The 16865-nt window shown below is 46.1% G+C and overlaps 1 protein-coding gene across 1 annotated transcript in view; it reads left to right on the top strand.

Moving 5' to 3' along the window:
- Window positions 1–16865, top strand: part of FTO (FTO alpha-ketoglutarate dependent dioxygenase) — a 315956-nt gene that overhangs the window by 68631 nt on the left and 230460 nt on the right. The window contains exon 2 of the mRNA XM_037066304.1: window positions 12263–12340. Coding sequence (XP_036922199.1) covers window positions 12263–12340 — 78 coding nt within the window. The remainder of the gene's footprint in view (window positions 1–12262; window positions 12341–16865) is intronic.

Raw genomic sequence — 16865 nt, 5'->3', positions numbered from 1 at the left:
ATGCGTATGTGTATATAGGTACTCACTGACACACATGCAAATAAAAAGACATTCTCTGAACAAGGCCTGCATGTGCCAGATTTTAGCCCAAAGGGACTTTTGTGGAGGAGAGAAGACCCTGGGAATGGAACCGTTGGCATAACCTCGTGGATCATCTAACCAGCAGCGCCGTAATGACCTGCATGCAACATGAGCTCGAGATCCACAAGATGCTCAGGGAACACAGGCACAAGCATTATTTTTTCCCCTAATGAGCCAGGTCGTCCTCCAAGAGCAACAAGCCCTGCGTGTGTTTTTGCAGAGAGCCGGCATGGAGCCCACGGACTCCTTGTGGTTTCCACTCCACGTGGGGTTGCTCTGCACCCCCCGCCCGGGAAAAGTTCGCAGTGCTCTTGGACTTCGACGAAGGTTTCCTAACTCTGAAGCTTGGGAAGGCTCTCATTTCTGATTAGGTGACTGTTAACATGTTTCTGGTCTCACTGCATGATGCCAAACAGTCGTACATGGCTGTTCTGTTTGGAGAAGAGTGTGTGGCCTCAGACATGTAAGGTCATGTGTCGTTTAGAGCTCAGCTGTGTCTGTCAGTTTTTAGGCTTTTCTCCCCGGACTTTCTGAACTTTCTTCTTTCTTTTCTTTTCTTTTCTTTTCTCTTTTCTCATCTTTTCTTTTTCTCTTCTCTTCTCTTCTCTCTCTCTTTCCTTCCTTCCTCCTCCTCCTCCTCTTCTCCTTCTTCTTCTCCCTCTTCTTCCTATTTGACCTTCACACATAGTGTCTGCAGTGCATTTTTTGAAAAGAGAAAAGTGTGGTAAATAGACGTACCATAAAATTTACCACCTTAACCACTTTAAGTGTACATTTCAGTGGCATCAGTTACGTTGACATTGTCACGCCAGTCTTTCCTTCCTGTATCACAGAACCATCTCACCATCTACCTCCTGAACCTCTTAGTCCCAAACTGAAACCCTGTCCCCATGGAAAAACAACTCCCCGCGCCTCCCTCTTCCCAGCCCCTGGCGATCACCATTGTACTTTCCGTCTCTCTGAATTGGACTACATCTGGCCCCACATACAAGTGAAATCGGATAGTATTTGTCCTTTGACGACTGGCTTATTTCACCTCGCGCAGTGTTCTTCAGGGTTCGTTTATGTTACAGTATGAGCCATAATTCCCCTGTAAAGAATGGATAATATTCCGTCGCAGGAACATTCCGCATTGTGTTTTTCCATTCATCTGTTGACGGATGCCTGGGGTGCACCTCCCCTTTTGGCTGTGTTGTGAATGATGCAGGTATCTCTTCGACACCCAGCTGTCAGTGCCTGTGGCTGTCTGTACAGAGATGGAACTGCTGGATAACACGGGAATCGAACTTTTAACCATTCGAAGAAACACTGCACCATTGTGAGCAGAGGCAAGGTTCAAACCAACAAGGTCTAATTCTGGAGCCGATGCTCTCGACTATTATTTCAGGCGCTGCCCTCTCACCTTGTTTCCTTGTGGTTGCAGGTCGCTTAGAAAGGCAGCTTTATAGCCACAGTTAAAACACGACGAGCTGAGTGGGAAGCCTGGTCCTCTGGCTATGACATCCCAGGTTGGAGGGTTGTGTTTTCCCGCCTAGTGAAATTAAACCCGTGACACTTAGGTTAGGTGGCAAGCCTTGGCATATTTGAAGAAGAATAAACAAGTTAAACTTATTGCTCACTTTTTATCGGCCAAGCCAGCTTGCGTGCTTTTTCATTAGTGATGTCATGAGAAGAGGGAACTTGAGAACATCAGATGCACACGTTGAAATAAGATCAAACACCTGCTGGTGAAGTTGTGGAGTTTTATGCCGTGCCTCAGTCAAGACATTGCAGTAATAACGAGTATGTATTGATTTTTCCAGAATGAATAAATGAAACCAAAAAGGCACACCTCCTTTGTATCAGAAGCCTCTAAAGTAGTCATTAAGTAACGTATCGTTCCAGGTGTTTTTCTCTAACTTTTCATTACAGCTAGGCGAGACTGATAGTTGAGAGCGTGGCGTCTGCAGCAGATGGGATTTTTGTTGTTTTCACAGTGACACGGCATGCCTTGTATAATTCAGTTGCAGCTACACAGGGGGAGGACTTAGTGTCTGGTTATGCAGGGTCTGCTGTGGAAGCAGCCGAGAGCCAGGGAGGGACAGTCGAGAGCTAAGGATTATTAAACCGACCGTCCCCGGGGTTGCCGACTGATGTCATACGGCAACATCACGCTCGTCCGCTTTCCCATGGCGGGTTGCTCGATCACGGTGTAATGGCTAAGCTCTGTGCAAGGACAAAGGAGTCCGAGATCCTGCTGGTCTCCAGACTTGTCATTGACCGTTGGCCTGTTAGCAGGAAGGTGCTTGCTTGGTTTGACAAGGCTAATGCTAAGCCGGGCGTGACGCGTGGCGGGATCTCTAAGAACTCTGTCCTCTGATCTCCAAGTAGGGTGCTAGGGTATAAAATCATGACGCGGGAAGTTCCCTGAGGACTGAAATGTGCTGAGAGAATTTGACTTTTTCATCTAAACAGGTGCGACCAAGAGGAGAGTATTTTTGTCCTCTCGGGAAGGGGAGGGGTGCATTTAGTAGGTCCTTGGAGCTGGAAGGCAGGCGCAGTAGGTCTGAAGGAGTTTTAATTGACCTGTTATCTCCCTTTCATGGTTTGGAGTGGGCAGTAACCCTCGCTCTTGTGTTCATTGACGACGTGACGGGCAGTATCCTGACTGTGCAGGAGAATATTGGGTAAGCGATCATCTCTCTTTTCAGTTGAATACTTGGAGTGTCTCAAAGAAATTCTAGTTTATAAGGCAGTCACTCCAAGCAGAGTCAAAAGATGTTAGGATTGTTCCAAGTCATAATCCCGGAGTTAAGAACCCAACGTTTTGTCGTGTTAAAGGTACTTACTGCTTTGGTACCAATATTAAATCATTCAGATGCGGAAACTGCCCTTTCCCCGGAGCGTCAGTCCTTCCTACAGACCTTGATTTCTTCTCACATCTTGTCTTGCTGCTTTCCATCACAGACGTTTTGCTCTCCGGGAGACTTTCTTTCCCTTTGGAAACTTGGACTACATTCTTACACTTGACAATTTGAAGTAGGAACTGAGTATCAAGTGGGTGAGATAAATAGTGTTTGATATTCACATTATTGTATGAAAAGCAAACCCATATACTTTGTACCTAGTGTTTTACTTATTGAAAAACTTTCCTTTGAAAGCGAGTCATTGATGAGAACGTGCGAGGCCATGGCTGACTCTGTGGAAGATTTGGGCCAGCGAGAGGCACAGTCAAAACTGCTCTCTCAGGGAGGACAGGTTCTAAGTGCTGGAAAATTTAGCGACAGTTTGATGCAAGAGAGGCAACGTCCCCCGGGAACAAATTAGTTTGTTGGAAAGTTGCTCATAAGGAAAGAACGCAGAAGAAATGAAGAAAATTCTAATCAACTCGCATACAACCCAGATTCATTGCCGTTCTATGGAAGCCAAGTATAGATTCTTAGATTGAAGACGGGATGAGATAAACACTCCTGCCCCCCCCCACCCAATGGACAGAAGGCATGATGGGAGTGGCACAGGAGAGCTACTGCAAGTGGCAGTTAGTATAAGAAAAGTTGCTCAGGATCTGATGAACAATCAAAGGAGTGTAGATTAGAGTGAGCTTGTTTTTTTCACTTATCAACTTGCCAAAGATTTAGAAGTTTGATACGATCTGGTGTGTGATCATATGAAGAAATGGATAGTGTCTGCTGATGGGAATGAAATGGATACGGTTTTCCTGGAGGGCGGTTTCACAATATGAATCGATAGTCTTAATGGAGCGTACCTGTTGACCTGGTGAACCTCTTGCTAAGAATTTTTATCACCGAGAAGTCATTGGTGCCTCCTTGTCAAATGGTAAGCTCAGAGTCTGTGTATGCCTTCTGCTCCAAGCATGCATACCGGTGACAGATGACACGGGGAAAGGATGAAAGGTAAGAAGAGAGCCGTGCCTGGGCTCACCCGCCGGACATCGCTGTGCTCTGGAACGAGGACAGTGTGGAGGGGTCAGCTGGACCGAAACTAAGGGCCTGCAGGTGCTCCAGGCATGGGAACAAAAAATGGCCGCTGTGAGTTTGGGTCCTACGGGGCCCCAGGGACTAACAGTTCCCACTGCGGACGGGACAGAACTAGGCCAACCATCTGACGCCAAGGGTGGAGGTGGAGTCATGGTCCCCACCAAGGGAGACTGCGAAGAGACCAGCATGTTGGGGATCCCGCTTATCTGGATATCGGGGTCTTGAGGGGGTGGGGTAAGAGAGATGCGGATAGAAAAGGAATTAGTCTGATTGGTTGCGGAGTAATTGGGGGCCGGGGGAGGTTGTGATGTTCCACATCACCATTTAATGAGGCGTGGTCCAGGACTGGCGGTCCAGGGATCCTGGTGCAGGTGCTGGTGCTGACCTGCTATGAAGGAGCCGGTGAGCACAGATGGAGGGAGGGAGGGAGAGAGGAATGGGCAGGGGGTGGTTAGAGAGAGAAAGAGGTGGAAAAAAGCAAAGACAAAAAATCGTCCGCTCAGAAGGAGCCTTCAAAACAAAATATCAAAACACTTGAAGAAAATAAATGCAAGTAAAGATAGCTAACAGAAACAACAAGAACAAAAGATCATTCCAGATGAAGTTGATGTTATGGAGAAGTTGGTCAAAGACTAAAATAAGTATGTTCAGGAAATTCAACAGGGTAAATCCAGACATCCCACTGATAAAAGTGAGATTTAAAAAAAAATGCTCCAAAATATGCAGAAAAGGGACAGGAACAGCCAGCTGTACGTGAAAAAGAGCCATTTATAAATTTTGGAAGTAAAAAGTATGGCTGTAGAAATAATAACCCCAAAGGATGGGGTGAACGTAAGACCTGACACGCTTGAGAAGAAAATGGTGAACTGGAAGAGAGCACTGAGGAGTTCAGCCAGGATGCAGCTCACCAAGACCAAAGCTTAAGAAGAGACAGAACATCTGAGAGACTTGGAAGGTGGATGGAGAGGCGCTAACTGCGTCTGCTAGGAGTTTTAGCGAAAGAGAAGGAAGACCATGATGGAGAAGAGAAATCTGAAGAGCTAAGAGTTGAGCATTTCCCTTGTCTAGAAAAGACACGAGTCCTCAGATACTTTGAGTAGTGCCGTCATGTGGCTGTGCAGAATACGAGGGACATAAAGAAGGGAAATCCTGAGGAGACTCGGGATAGGAAAATGCAGATTGTCTGTAAAAGAAAGATTCCTGTTACTAACAGCAGGTGCTGGAAGAGCCGGGTGAGGGGAAGAGTCTTCAAAGTACTAAGGGAAGATTACACTTAATTGTAATATTTAAAACTCCAGTAGTCTTTGATTCGGGGATAAGGAAAAAATACGGATATTTTCAGTGATAAAAAAGACCAGGAGAGTTACTATCCACAGGCTCTTACTAGGAAAACCGTGCAGTGTTGCGCTGTAGCAAGAAGAAAAGTGAACCCGGCATAAAGGCTTTTATTACAAGAGACAGGGACGGACATAGAAATTGATAAGATATATTGGGAAATTCACTTAATTGCTGGTTTAAAATACTTTCTGTTTTACAATGAATACAAAAGTAAAGCTCTGGGTGACAACCACAACCGAGAATGTAGAAAGAGGGGGCGAGCCATGTGTGGTACAATATGAGGGACTCTGAAGGTGACACACTCTTGGCATCGTTGGTTTCTGAGAGTCATAGGAAAATATGGTCCATCTGAGAAATAAGAGATGAAATGGGTACAGAGCTAGAAAAATAGACATCACTCAAATTGCCTTAAGTAGTAAAAAGTCTGACTAAAGCAATGAGAGAAAGCAAATGATAATCAAAAATCTAATGCCCTACATGCATCGGGCCCATTCTTGCAGGCAAGATACACTGTCTTTAGGTAGTCCTCACTTTCCCCGTTCCCTGTTTTTAGAAGAACTTTATGGGTATCATTGACATACCCTAAGCTGTACCTATTTAAATGGTACAGCTTGTTAAGTTGTGACATGGGCCCGTACTTGTGAAACCACGCTCAGAATCCAGGCACCTCCCCGAACTCATCGCACCAGGTAACTTCTTCGCGCCTCTTGGTAATACTTCCCTCCTCCTGCAACCCTAGCCCCGGCAACCACTCATTGCCATGTTTCACGATTGATTAATCTGCATAAGTGGAATAAAACAGGATGGACTTTTTGTTCTGCCCTGTCCTCCTTCACTTGGCAGGACTTTAAAAGTCACTGATGTCGCATCCATAACTCGTTCTTTTTTGTTGCTGAGTAGTGACTCTTGGTATGCTGCAGTTTCTTTTTCTCCAATATGCTACGATTGTTTTCTGTTCCCTGGATGGACATTTGGGTTGTTTCCCGTTGTTGGCAGTTGCAAATGCAGCTGCTGTGAACGTTTATGTACAGGTTTTTGTATGGCTTTAAGCTGTCATGTTGTAGGTGTGTATCTTACCTTTTTTAAGATATTAGCAGATTGTTTTCCAAAGTGGTGGAACATGTTTGTTTTCATAAGAGCCGTGTTTAAGAGTTCTAGCTTGGAGCGTTTGGGGAATAGAAGTCCCCCAATTTGATGAAGTTTATCTTTATCACCTGTTTATCTTTTATGGCTAGTGCTTTTGGTTTCAGATGTAAGAAAACTTTGCCTTGCCTAACCTAAACACTCAAAGAATTTTCAGTTTTCTTCTACTAGTATTATAGTTTATCTTTTATACTTACAGTTATTGTTAGGTTTTGCCTTGATGTATTCATTCATTTAGAGTTAAGTTTATATATGGTACAAGATGTGGATTCAATGAAAAACTGTGGGTACCTAATGCTTCAAATAGTATTTGTTAAAAAGGAATTTCTTTCTCCACTGAAGTAATGTTGAATCTTTGTCGAAAACCAATGGACCACAAATAAGTGGGTCTATTTTTGGATTCTATGTTATTCATTTATGTATTTGTCTACTTTTATGCCATTACCACATTGTTTTGATTTCTGTCATTTTAGAATGCCTTCACTTCAGTTGAGGTCCTTCAGCTTTATTCTTCCTTTGCAAAGTGGTTTGGCCAGTTAAAGTCTTGGAACTTGTATATAAATTTTAGTAGTGTGCCGATTTTTACGAAAAGGACTGCGGGGATCTTGGACTGGGACTGCATCCATTTGGGGGATAATTTGACATTCAGTCTTCAGACCTATGAACGCACTATATCCCTTTCCACTTCCTTAAAGCTCCTTTAATTTCTTTCAGCAATGATTCCAGGGGATTAAAAAAACCGTAAGTCGAGAGAAATCTTTCACCAGATTTATAATTCCTGTAATATTTTTGATGTTATTGCTTAGGATATTCTTCAAAAGTTTAATTTCAGGGAGTTGTTCCCTTGTGTGTAGAAATACCTGATTTTTGTGCATTGATCCTGCAACCTTGCTGAACGTATCAGTTCTAAGAGATTCGTTGTAGCTCCTGTCAGATTTTCAGTACAAGTGCTTCATTGCAAATAAAGACCGTTTTATCCATCCTGTATTTTCCCGTAGTCTGGATGCCTTTCGTTTCTTTTTCTGGCCACATTACAGTGCCTGGAACCTTCAGTAGCATCTTGGATAGAGGGGTGACAGCCAGCATCTTTGCATTTTCCCCGATTATGCAATGAGACCATCCTGGCTTTCATCACGAAGCCATGACGTTCCCTGTATGGTTTTCACGGGCTCATCTGTCAGAGTGAAGGAGTTTCTCTAGTTCACCAAGTGTGGGTAGCAGGATTGATGTTGGGTATTGACTGATACTCCTACTGCATCAGTTCAGATGAGCATATGGTTTTTCTCTGTTAGCCTGAGAGTATGATAAATTATGTCGATTTTCAAATGGTAAACCACCCTGGTGTTTCTGGGATAATACTTGGCCATGATGTATTGTCCTTTCTATGTGTTGATGGATTCAATTTGCTAAAATTTGTTAATAATTTGTATATTCCTATTCTTAAGGGGATATTGGTCTGCAATTTTATTGTAATAATTCCGCTTGGCTCGGGGATTGCATTTCATTAATTTTCTGTATGAGTTTGTATAGAATTGATATATCTTTCTTACATGTTTGGTGGAATTCAATAGTGAAGGTCTTGTGCCTGGAGTGTTCTCTGTGGGAAGTTTTTACAATACAAATCCCATTTCATTATTAGATATAGGGCTATTCGGGTTATTTTTTTCTTGAGATAATTTGTGTCTTTCAAGGAATTTTCTTCTATTTTGTCCAAATTTTAAAATTTATTGGTATAAAGTTCATAACACCCCCTTATTATCTTTTTAGTTAGTACGTTGAGCCTTTAGGTTTTTTCTGTTCTTTTTCTTATCTATCTGGCTGGAGACTTTAAATTTCTCAAAGAAGTAGCCTCTGGCCTCATTGATTTTCTTTACTTTTCTGCTTTCTATTTTATTGATTTTACTCAGATCTTTTGTAATTTTCTTTCATCTGCTTACTTTGTGTTTCATTGGCTCCCCTTTTTTCATTTTCTTCAGGTAGAAGCTGAGGTCATTGACTTTAAATCACTTTTCTTTTTTCATATAGGCATTAGTGTTATAAATTTCCCTGTAAATAGTGCTGTGCCTGCAACTTAGAACATTTTGAACGTTTCGTTTTCATTTTTATTTAATTTAAAACTTTCTGATTTCTTGTTAGGTTTCTTCTTTGACCCACGGATTATTTAGAAGTGGGTTGTTTGGTTTCCAAATATTGGGGGAGTTTGGAGATACATCACTCTTATTGATGTTTATTTTGACTTGGGGGAAGAACATTCCCACCCCCACACCCCCTCCCCAGCTTTACTGAGATGTAATCCACATCTGCTGTAACATTGTGATACTTTGGCCCATGTATTTGTAGGGATATGGTTACTATGATAAGGCTAGTGAATACCTCCACCATCTCCCATAATTCCTTTGTCTTACTTCATGCCTTGTGTCTGGGTCTCCCCCTTCTCTGCTGGAGCTCTGGAGACGGGCATAGTCCCCGTGGAAGGGTCTTCAAAATGTTCCTCAGGCCGGGCAGCAGATCGGAGACTTTGGTCCCTCTCTAGCTTTCTGTTTGCATATGTGAGCAGCCTGACGGATCTGACGTGAGTGTGACGGCAAAGACGTGTGCGGTAGGGCCAGCTGTGCAGGTTTATCTGTACCCCAGGCCGAGGGGCCAGACCTGAAGGTCCAACTCGAGCATTGGCCGCCTCCACCTCCAAGTGCGTTTCGAGGTTGTGTGCGTTCACCAGCTGGCTGGCGCTTGGCCTTTGACCCAAAGGGATGGTCACAGCTGTGTTGTTTCCCCTTCACTCTGCATCTGCGATGACTTGCTCCTCGAATCCAAATACTTCGCTGCATATTGGAAAAGTACACACTTTCTAAAACTAAGCCCCAGATCACGTCGTCTTCATCTTTACACCGAATTGTGGGGTAAGAATTAACGGGTAGTACATTGGAGTTGATACTAGGACATCTGTTGACTAGGCAACAGGTTTACCCAGTTCAAAATCAGAGCAATGCAAAATGGATCATTTTGAATGCTCTTGTTCCACCTGTCGCCTTTAGTCATTTCTCACCTACAGGTCATCACTCGAATAGTTTGTCACTGCCCTTCGTGTTTCGGGTGTGCAGACACAAGCAGGTGTTTCGGCCCTGCCTCTTACTTCCCTTAAATAAACCCCAGAGAGCTTTTTAAAATATTCTTTCTATAAAAAGGGCCGGTAAAGAGTCATAGGAGAATGTAGACTTTGCTGAGCTTGGTGGCAACACTGAAATACAGATTTCGATGAAATCGTGATGGGGTGCAGAAATGTGCAGGTAAAATCATGAAAACATCACTAGTTCTTTCTGTGTCCCAAACAGTGGTTAGTGTTGAAAACAGATGAGCCGCTTACGAATGATTTACCTAAACAAATCATTGTCGTTCGCTGTACAGGTCCTTCACAAAGGAAAACGGTTCATAGTTTAACTGGTAAGCTGGTGTTAGTATAAAGCAGAAAATACCTATAGCCCAAACGGGAAGTGCCACTCAATAAACAGACTAGGACGTTGTAGTAGAGTGTGGTGTTTCATCTCTCCTAGGTCAACTGGTGGCTATATCGCTACTCCCTTTGTTTTTTCTTTATTCACTGCGGATAATTACATGCAAGGCCCGGCGGGACGTGGAGTTCGCCCCAAGGTTGCTCTGGGCGGCCCAGCCAGGGTGGGGAGGAGGACGCCCAGGGCTCCCCTGTGCAGTGAGCAGGCTGTCCGCTGCGTCGTGATTCAGCTCGCGGGGTCCCGGTTGTGTCCACCAAGCCGTCTGCCCTGCCCCAGAGCGAGGTGCACCGTCTCCTCCTTTTTATCGAGGCACTTCCGGGGCTGACAGACCGTCTGCGTCGGTGCCTGTTTCATCACAGCGTCCGTCAAATCCGTCCTTTCCGCCACTTCCGGTCTTCTTCCTTTGGGAAATTTCTGTGATATGGAGATGATTCCTATGTATATGTGCCTCTGTGTAAACACGCATGCCATTTATATATCATGTACACACCCCCCCACACCCACCCACACCATATGTATTTGAATATAAGCCCGGATATCCTTTGAACAATCAACCCTCGGAGGAGGGTGTCACCTCACAGGTATTTGATTCCTGAGAAAGCACTTTGTCCCCTGGGGTCCTTCCCTGCTTTCTGTGAGCAGCTCGGTGCCCTAGGCTCGCCCGTCAAAGGAAGGGCGTCCCTCCGGACCCTCTGTAAACGGCAGTGGTGCAAAGTGCGGAAGCAATGACAGTAACTTAGATGGAAGCAGCTTTGAGCACTCCCAGACCCCCCAAATAACCTACTGAATCGTACCAAATAACCCATAAAACCTGAAGTGGCCCAAGTGCATAGTAGCACAAGGAGGAATGATACGGTAAATAGACGGCTTGTATGCAGTAGGACTAATGTAAGTGCAGTATAGTTTCACTTACTGAAAAGACGGACTTCTCCTTCAGTATAACAGAACACCACACCGCATACCCATCCATCCGCTCAAGCAATGAATGGACTTTGTATTTTATCCACTATTAGACGCTGACTTTGCTGCTACTAGAACCGTTAGTACCTTCAGCAGCTTTCAAGATTCTTGCTCTCTGCATGTAAATAGTACAATGGTGAATGCAGGCAAGTTTAATGCCCACTCAATGTCCTTACTTGGTTCACCACAATGAAAACGCTAACTACGTTCCATGCTAAGCGAAATACCCTTACGAGTGGTCTTAGACTTCTCTGATACCTGGGGCCCATCTTGCTAACAGAGGCACAAAGTAACTCAAGATAAAGCAAGGATGCTCACAGGCAGTTCAAGGTTGAGGTGGCTGGATGCTGAGAGGCTGGGTGTGGTCCCCAGGGGAAGGAGCCTGTTGGGGACCTCTCACTGTGGGGTGCCACTACCTCCATAACATCTCACTGCAGAGCAGGTGCTGAACAGTAGTTTCATTTTCTTTTGGAAAAACAAAAATACATGTTGGGTTTGTTTTGACTGGCAAAAACAGGTGCTATTGTGATAGGTCTTTGTAGACATGAAGTGTCATAAAGTGAACTTTTGGAAAGTGGGGGAAACCTCTATTTGGGAAGACACTGTGTTCTGAAAAATCTGGAAGACACTGGTTTCTGACAGTGCAGGTCATCACTACTTAAAAAGATTTCTTCGTAAAACGGGAAAAGAAAAGACGTAAAGGTGCTTAACACAGATTATTCTAGAGGTGAAAGATCACTTTTAAAAAGTAATTGTGTCAGTGGATATGATAGCCAATAAAAATCTACAGGATGAATAAATATTCCAAATGTCCTGTTGTTATGCGCATGGGCACTTGGAGCTTGGCTCGGTATCTCCAGGGGTGGTGTCCTGGGAAAGCGTTCAGACACTCTGTGGCTCCAGCAGATTCTGCAGACACGGAGATTTGCTCTGGAGACTGTACTGGATTGACTCGAAAGGAGACTCGAGATAAAAAGGACCCTAATGTTCAAGATACATATCAGGAGTTAAATTGTTTCATGAAATGTGACAGTGAATAAAATCATTATTTCCAAATCAATGCTTTAGATAATGTATAATGTAAGTGTATGTCATTAAGTTACTACACTTTATAATTGGCATTCAACTAGTTTCTATCTAAAAGTGTAGACATTCAAGTTGGCTAAAATTTTTGTCAAATTTTTTTAAGGGGTTGTCTTATATTTTGGGCCACTTTATAGTCAGTCACCAATAATAATTATTATTTTTATACAGAAACTGAGGCTTCTTGAAGAGCTCGAAGACACTTGGCTTCCGTATCTGACTCCCAAAGATGATGAATTCTATCAGCAGGTAAGGCCTCTTGATACCATTATCAGTTTGTAGGGACTTGTTCTGGTAAGTTTACCTGCAAAGCACCTGCCATCCAGAGAGGTTTCATGAGAAGTGACAGGGTCTGATTCGGCCATCTGGTGACTCCTCATCACCTACAGAAGACATCCCTGACTTTGCTATCAGCTATCCACTGTGACTTCCATGCACAGGGGCCCGGAGTTTTCCCCCCTTCCTGGCCTCTGCTTATGCTGTTTCTTCCCCATCAAATGTCCATTTGCCAGATAGCTCATTCTTCAAGAGTTCTCATAGACATCGCCTCCTTTGTGAGAGTTGCCTCGACTTACCCTCCCTACATGCAGGCTTCACTGCCCTCTCCTCAGTGCTGCTTGCCTTTCGTCAACACCTCTGCGGTCCCCATCACACGGTGTTGCAGTTATGGGGTTCTGCGTCTTTCTCCCTGGGTTAGTTGGAACTCTTTCCATCACGAACAACAAAACCCCAAAGCAACTCACACGGTGGAAGAAAAGGGAATTTATTGACCTACCTGAGATGTCTCGGAGGACAGGGCTGTATCCAGCTTCACCAAGGACGTCGTCTGATCACTGTTGGTCTCCACTTTGTGGGCTGGCTTTCCTGCTGAGGGGGGCCCTGCCTGGTAGCAGAAGAGGCATCTGACCGCCCAAGGGTGATGTGGTCTTAAGCACATGGGGTCTTAGAAGAGCGTAGTGATTTCTTTTTTCCTGGTTCTAGTTGATTCTCCCGGCACTGATCTCATCGGCCTGTTTCGACACGTAGGCTCATCTCCGAAGCAGCCTTTGTGTTTCGGGGTGTGAGGTGCCCTCATTTGCCTGGCCTGGTCTGTGGCCCCCCCTTCTTGAAGTAGGGTGGAATGTGAGCAAGCTGCGTCAACTGTGAGTCAGGGGTGGATGGCTTTTCCCAAGGAGAACCATGCTTTGGGGTCCTGTTCCTCCCCATAGGAGGGGAAGGCAGGCTGAACAGGCAAAAACAGTACACACTCACCACTCCTGCCGACGAGAACGTGAACTCTCAGGGCCTGAGAGCTGGGCCACGGCATCTTCGCGTCAGTAGCAGCCGACTCGCACTTTTATAGCAGATGCTCAGTAATCGGGGAAGGAAGAGAGGAAAGGAGGCCCCCAGCCAGAGTCCAGGTGTCCTTCTCCCCAGGTCACCGTCCATCCCAGACGCTGTCTCTCACCTCCATTCTCATCAGATCTTCACTGTCTTTCACCTCATGGGCCCTTTGACTATTGCTCTTATTTTCCTCTTCGCCCCTCTTCCTTAACCCTTAAAGCGACAGTACATTTTCTTTTTGCCATTGAATTTTTCAATTTCAGTCTACACCCCATATTATTTTGTATTCGTTTTAGGTGTGCAGTGCATTTTCTCACCAAGATATAACTTGGAGCATGCCAGCCGCGCCCCCCCACCCCGGCCCCCACATTTCCAGCCCCATCTCCCGCCTCAGTCACCGTTCCCCACTCCGGATTTTTGCAGTACCTCCGACTGGCTGTGCAGTCTCACAGTGTGGGCCTTCCAGCGGCACCCTCTGCTGACGTGCCTCTTTCTTCTTCCCTCGATGGACTTGTGTGTCATCTCTTCGTCACAGCCCACATGTCGCTTCCTGTAGGGCGCTTCCCTGCCACTTCTGCAGGCCGTTGTCTCTGCTCCCCAGCACACGTGCCTTTATTAATCCTTCTCTCCGTTTATTATAGTGGTTTTCTTAATGTCTGCGTCTGTCTCCCTCACCCTCCGTACTACATACGCTGCCTGGCGCCTAGTAGGTGTTTAATTAGTTTGCTTGAGTGAATGAATGAATCAGTGCACACAGTTAATTTAAAAAGCCAGTTCTATAATAATGCATCATGTGACTTGAATTTTGTTTTCTCTCTCTCTCTCTCACACACACACACACACACACACAGCCCTCCAGGGAGGCGGCATCTGGGCAGATCGCAGGACTTCGGCAGAGACGCTGTCTCCCAGGGTCGGTAGGGAGAAAACCTGGAGCATCTCTAGTTCCCCACGTTACCATACACGACCACGTATTCTTTCGTAATCAGGAGAAAAAATGCCTTTAAGGAGTACCCTTAAAACAGGCAAACCCATGCCCTGGCTGGTGTGGCTCAGTGGATTAAGCTCAGGCCTGCGAACCAGAGTGTTGCCGGTTTGATTCCCAGCCAGGGCACATGCCTGGGTTGCAGGCCATATCCCCAGTATGGGGTGTGCTAGAGGCAACCATATGTTGATGTTTCACTCCCTCTCTTTCTCCCTCCATTCCCCATCTCTCTAAAATAAATAAATAAAATATTTTTAAAAAAACCCCCAAACATAGGCAAACCCAGAAGATGCAATCGGTTTTTAAATCCTTACCCATATTTCCTAGACATGAGCCTTCCTGTGCACGGCACACACTGTGTTGTATAGCGACCGCCGAGCCTGTCCAGCATCTGTGTTGTGGAGACAGCACACGGAGAGTCAAACACCCCAGGTTATCAGCCCACTGTGTGGCGGACCCGCCACGCCTGGGCGGGTAAAAGCGAACTCAAATGCAGACAGGACAACGCTCAAGCCTTCTCTTTTAGCTTTCCACAGCAAACCCGACACCAGGGTCTAATCGCTTTAAGTGCACCTCCTAAGAAGGCTTGGCGCACCAACAAAACCTTAGGAAAGTAAATCTAGTCTCTTCAAAGGCGAAGAGGAACTACTGTTTAATGACATGGATACATAGACCCTTCAGAGCTGCCATCGGGTCAACTAACACAGGCCCTGGCCACGGGAATGCCAGCCTAGCTGGCAGCTAGATAAGTCTCGGGGGTCTGATTAGTCACCCTCCCAGTGGGCCAGGGACTGTGTTTAGTGTCTTTAAAAAAAAATGGAAAAACGGAGGCCCAGGGAGGTTTAAAGCTTTATTCAAGATTTATAAGCGAGAAGTACCAAGACCAGGGTTTGAGCCCAGGCTGACAGGTTCTGGGGTCTGGACTCGGAATTACTTTACTTCCCCCCCCCCCCCGCCCCCGATCTCTTGGGGCTCCTGGGATGTCTGTGCTTCCCTCCCGGCCACCGCCTGCCCCTACCCCTCCCAGCTCCATTCCAACTGTGTACTGGGTGGCTCCCCTTGATCCACATTAATTAATTAATTTAAGTAAATCATTAATTAATGATTTACTTAAACAGTTGTAGTTAGCTCCCCCGGCCTGTGCCAGGTAATGTTATTGGTCCTGAAGATGAAGTCGAGAAAAACAGCAAAAGATTCCTGCCCTCTTGGAGCTTATTTCTTGAGGGTCAGGGAGGAGAGAGGAAGTAGAAAATTTTTTCAAAAGTGGAAAAAAACCCCACAAAATGTCAGAGGGAAGCTGCAGATAAAAAAGCAGGTGAAAGAGGTAGGGAGTCCCGTGCAGGGGGGGCGGCTGCACACAGCACGGTGCAGAAGGCCTCCTGGCCGAGGCGCTTGAACACAGAGCCAGCGGAGGGGTGGGGACGAGTTCTGCGGGTACCTGTGGGAAGAATGTTCTGGGAACAGGGAACAGCAAAGGCCCTAAGGTATGTTTGAGGACACACAGCACCCAAGGCTATCGTACCTGGAGCCAAGTGAAGGCTGGGAGAGTAGAAAGAGATGAGATCACAGCGCAGCGGCCAGACTGTGTAGGAACTTGCTCTCTGCTGAGAATGCTGGCTGTGACCGACCCCAAGGGACGGGCAGTCGAGGGAGGGTTCAGAGCACAGGTGTGGCTGGACGTGACCTGCCTTTTTCTTAAGCCCCTCTCTGCAGGAGCCTTGCTGTTCATTCCCTCCTCCGGTGGCCTGTCACGTCTTATTCTTCAAATTGTCTTATTCTTTAAATTCAAACCTTGCTGTCCTCAACATCTGCCCAGGACTTCCACCCCTCATTCAGGCTCTGGGCCCTGGCTGCCCCGAGTCCTCACAACCAACCCCCCGCCCGGATTGGTTCCTCTTTCCAGTGCCACCCACGCGATATCAGGTTAGCCCCTCTGCTGTCTGCTTCCGCCAACACAGCTTCATCGTTCTCCTCGTGGGTGTCCTGCAGGCCCTCCCCAGTGCTGTGAGAATTGTTCCTATGAATATGTCTGACCTGTCACTCCTTGCTTCATACAGGTGGCTGGGTCTCTCTTGCCACTAAGGTCAAGTTCAAACTCCTCAGCGTATCCTGAGGTCATCGACTCTATGCCCTCAGACGGCCTCTCTGATCTACTCCCTACCTGTCGCCTGACACCATGTCCAACCTTGAACTATCACACAGTTTCTTGCCACACCTGAGCCTGCTGGGCCCTCTCTCCCTCGCGCTGCTGGGCCTCTCATGATCTCCAAATCCCCTTCTCTGTCTGCTGAGCACCTACTGACCCTCCCAGACCTTGCTTAAACACTGCCTCTTCTGTGAAGTTACCGGGAAATCCTGCCTGTTCCACTTCCAGAAACGAGTCTGACCGCTTCTCACTTCCTCTGCCCCATACCCAGTAGCCAAAGCTCCCATCATCTCTTTCTCCTGGGGCGGCTTGACCTCCTA

Source organism: Sturnira hondurensis, unplaced genomic scaffold, assembly GCF_014824575.4.
Source record: "Sturnira hondurensis isolate 20B ecotype Veracruz unplaced genomic scaffold, ASM1482457v3 Scaffold0016617, whole genome shotgun sequence".
NCBI lineage: Eukaryota > Metazoa > Chordata > Mammalia > Chiroptera > Phyllostomidae > Sturnira > Sturnira hondurensis.
Note: the sequence above shows the minus strand (reverse complement) of the source record. Positions and strands in the feature narration are given on the sequence as shown.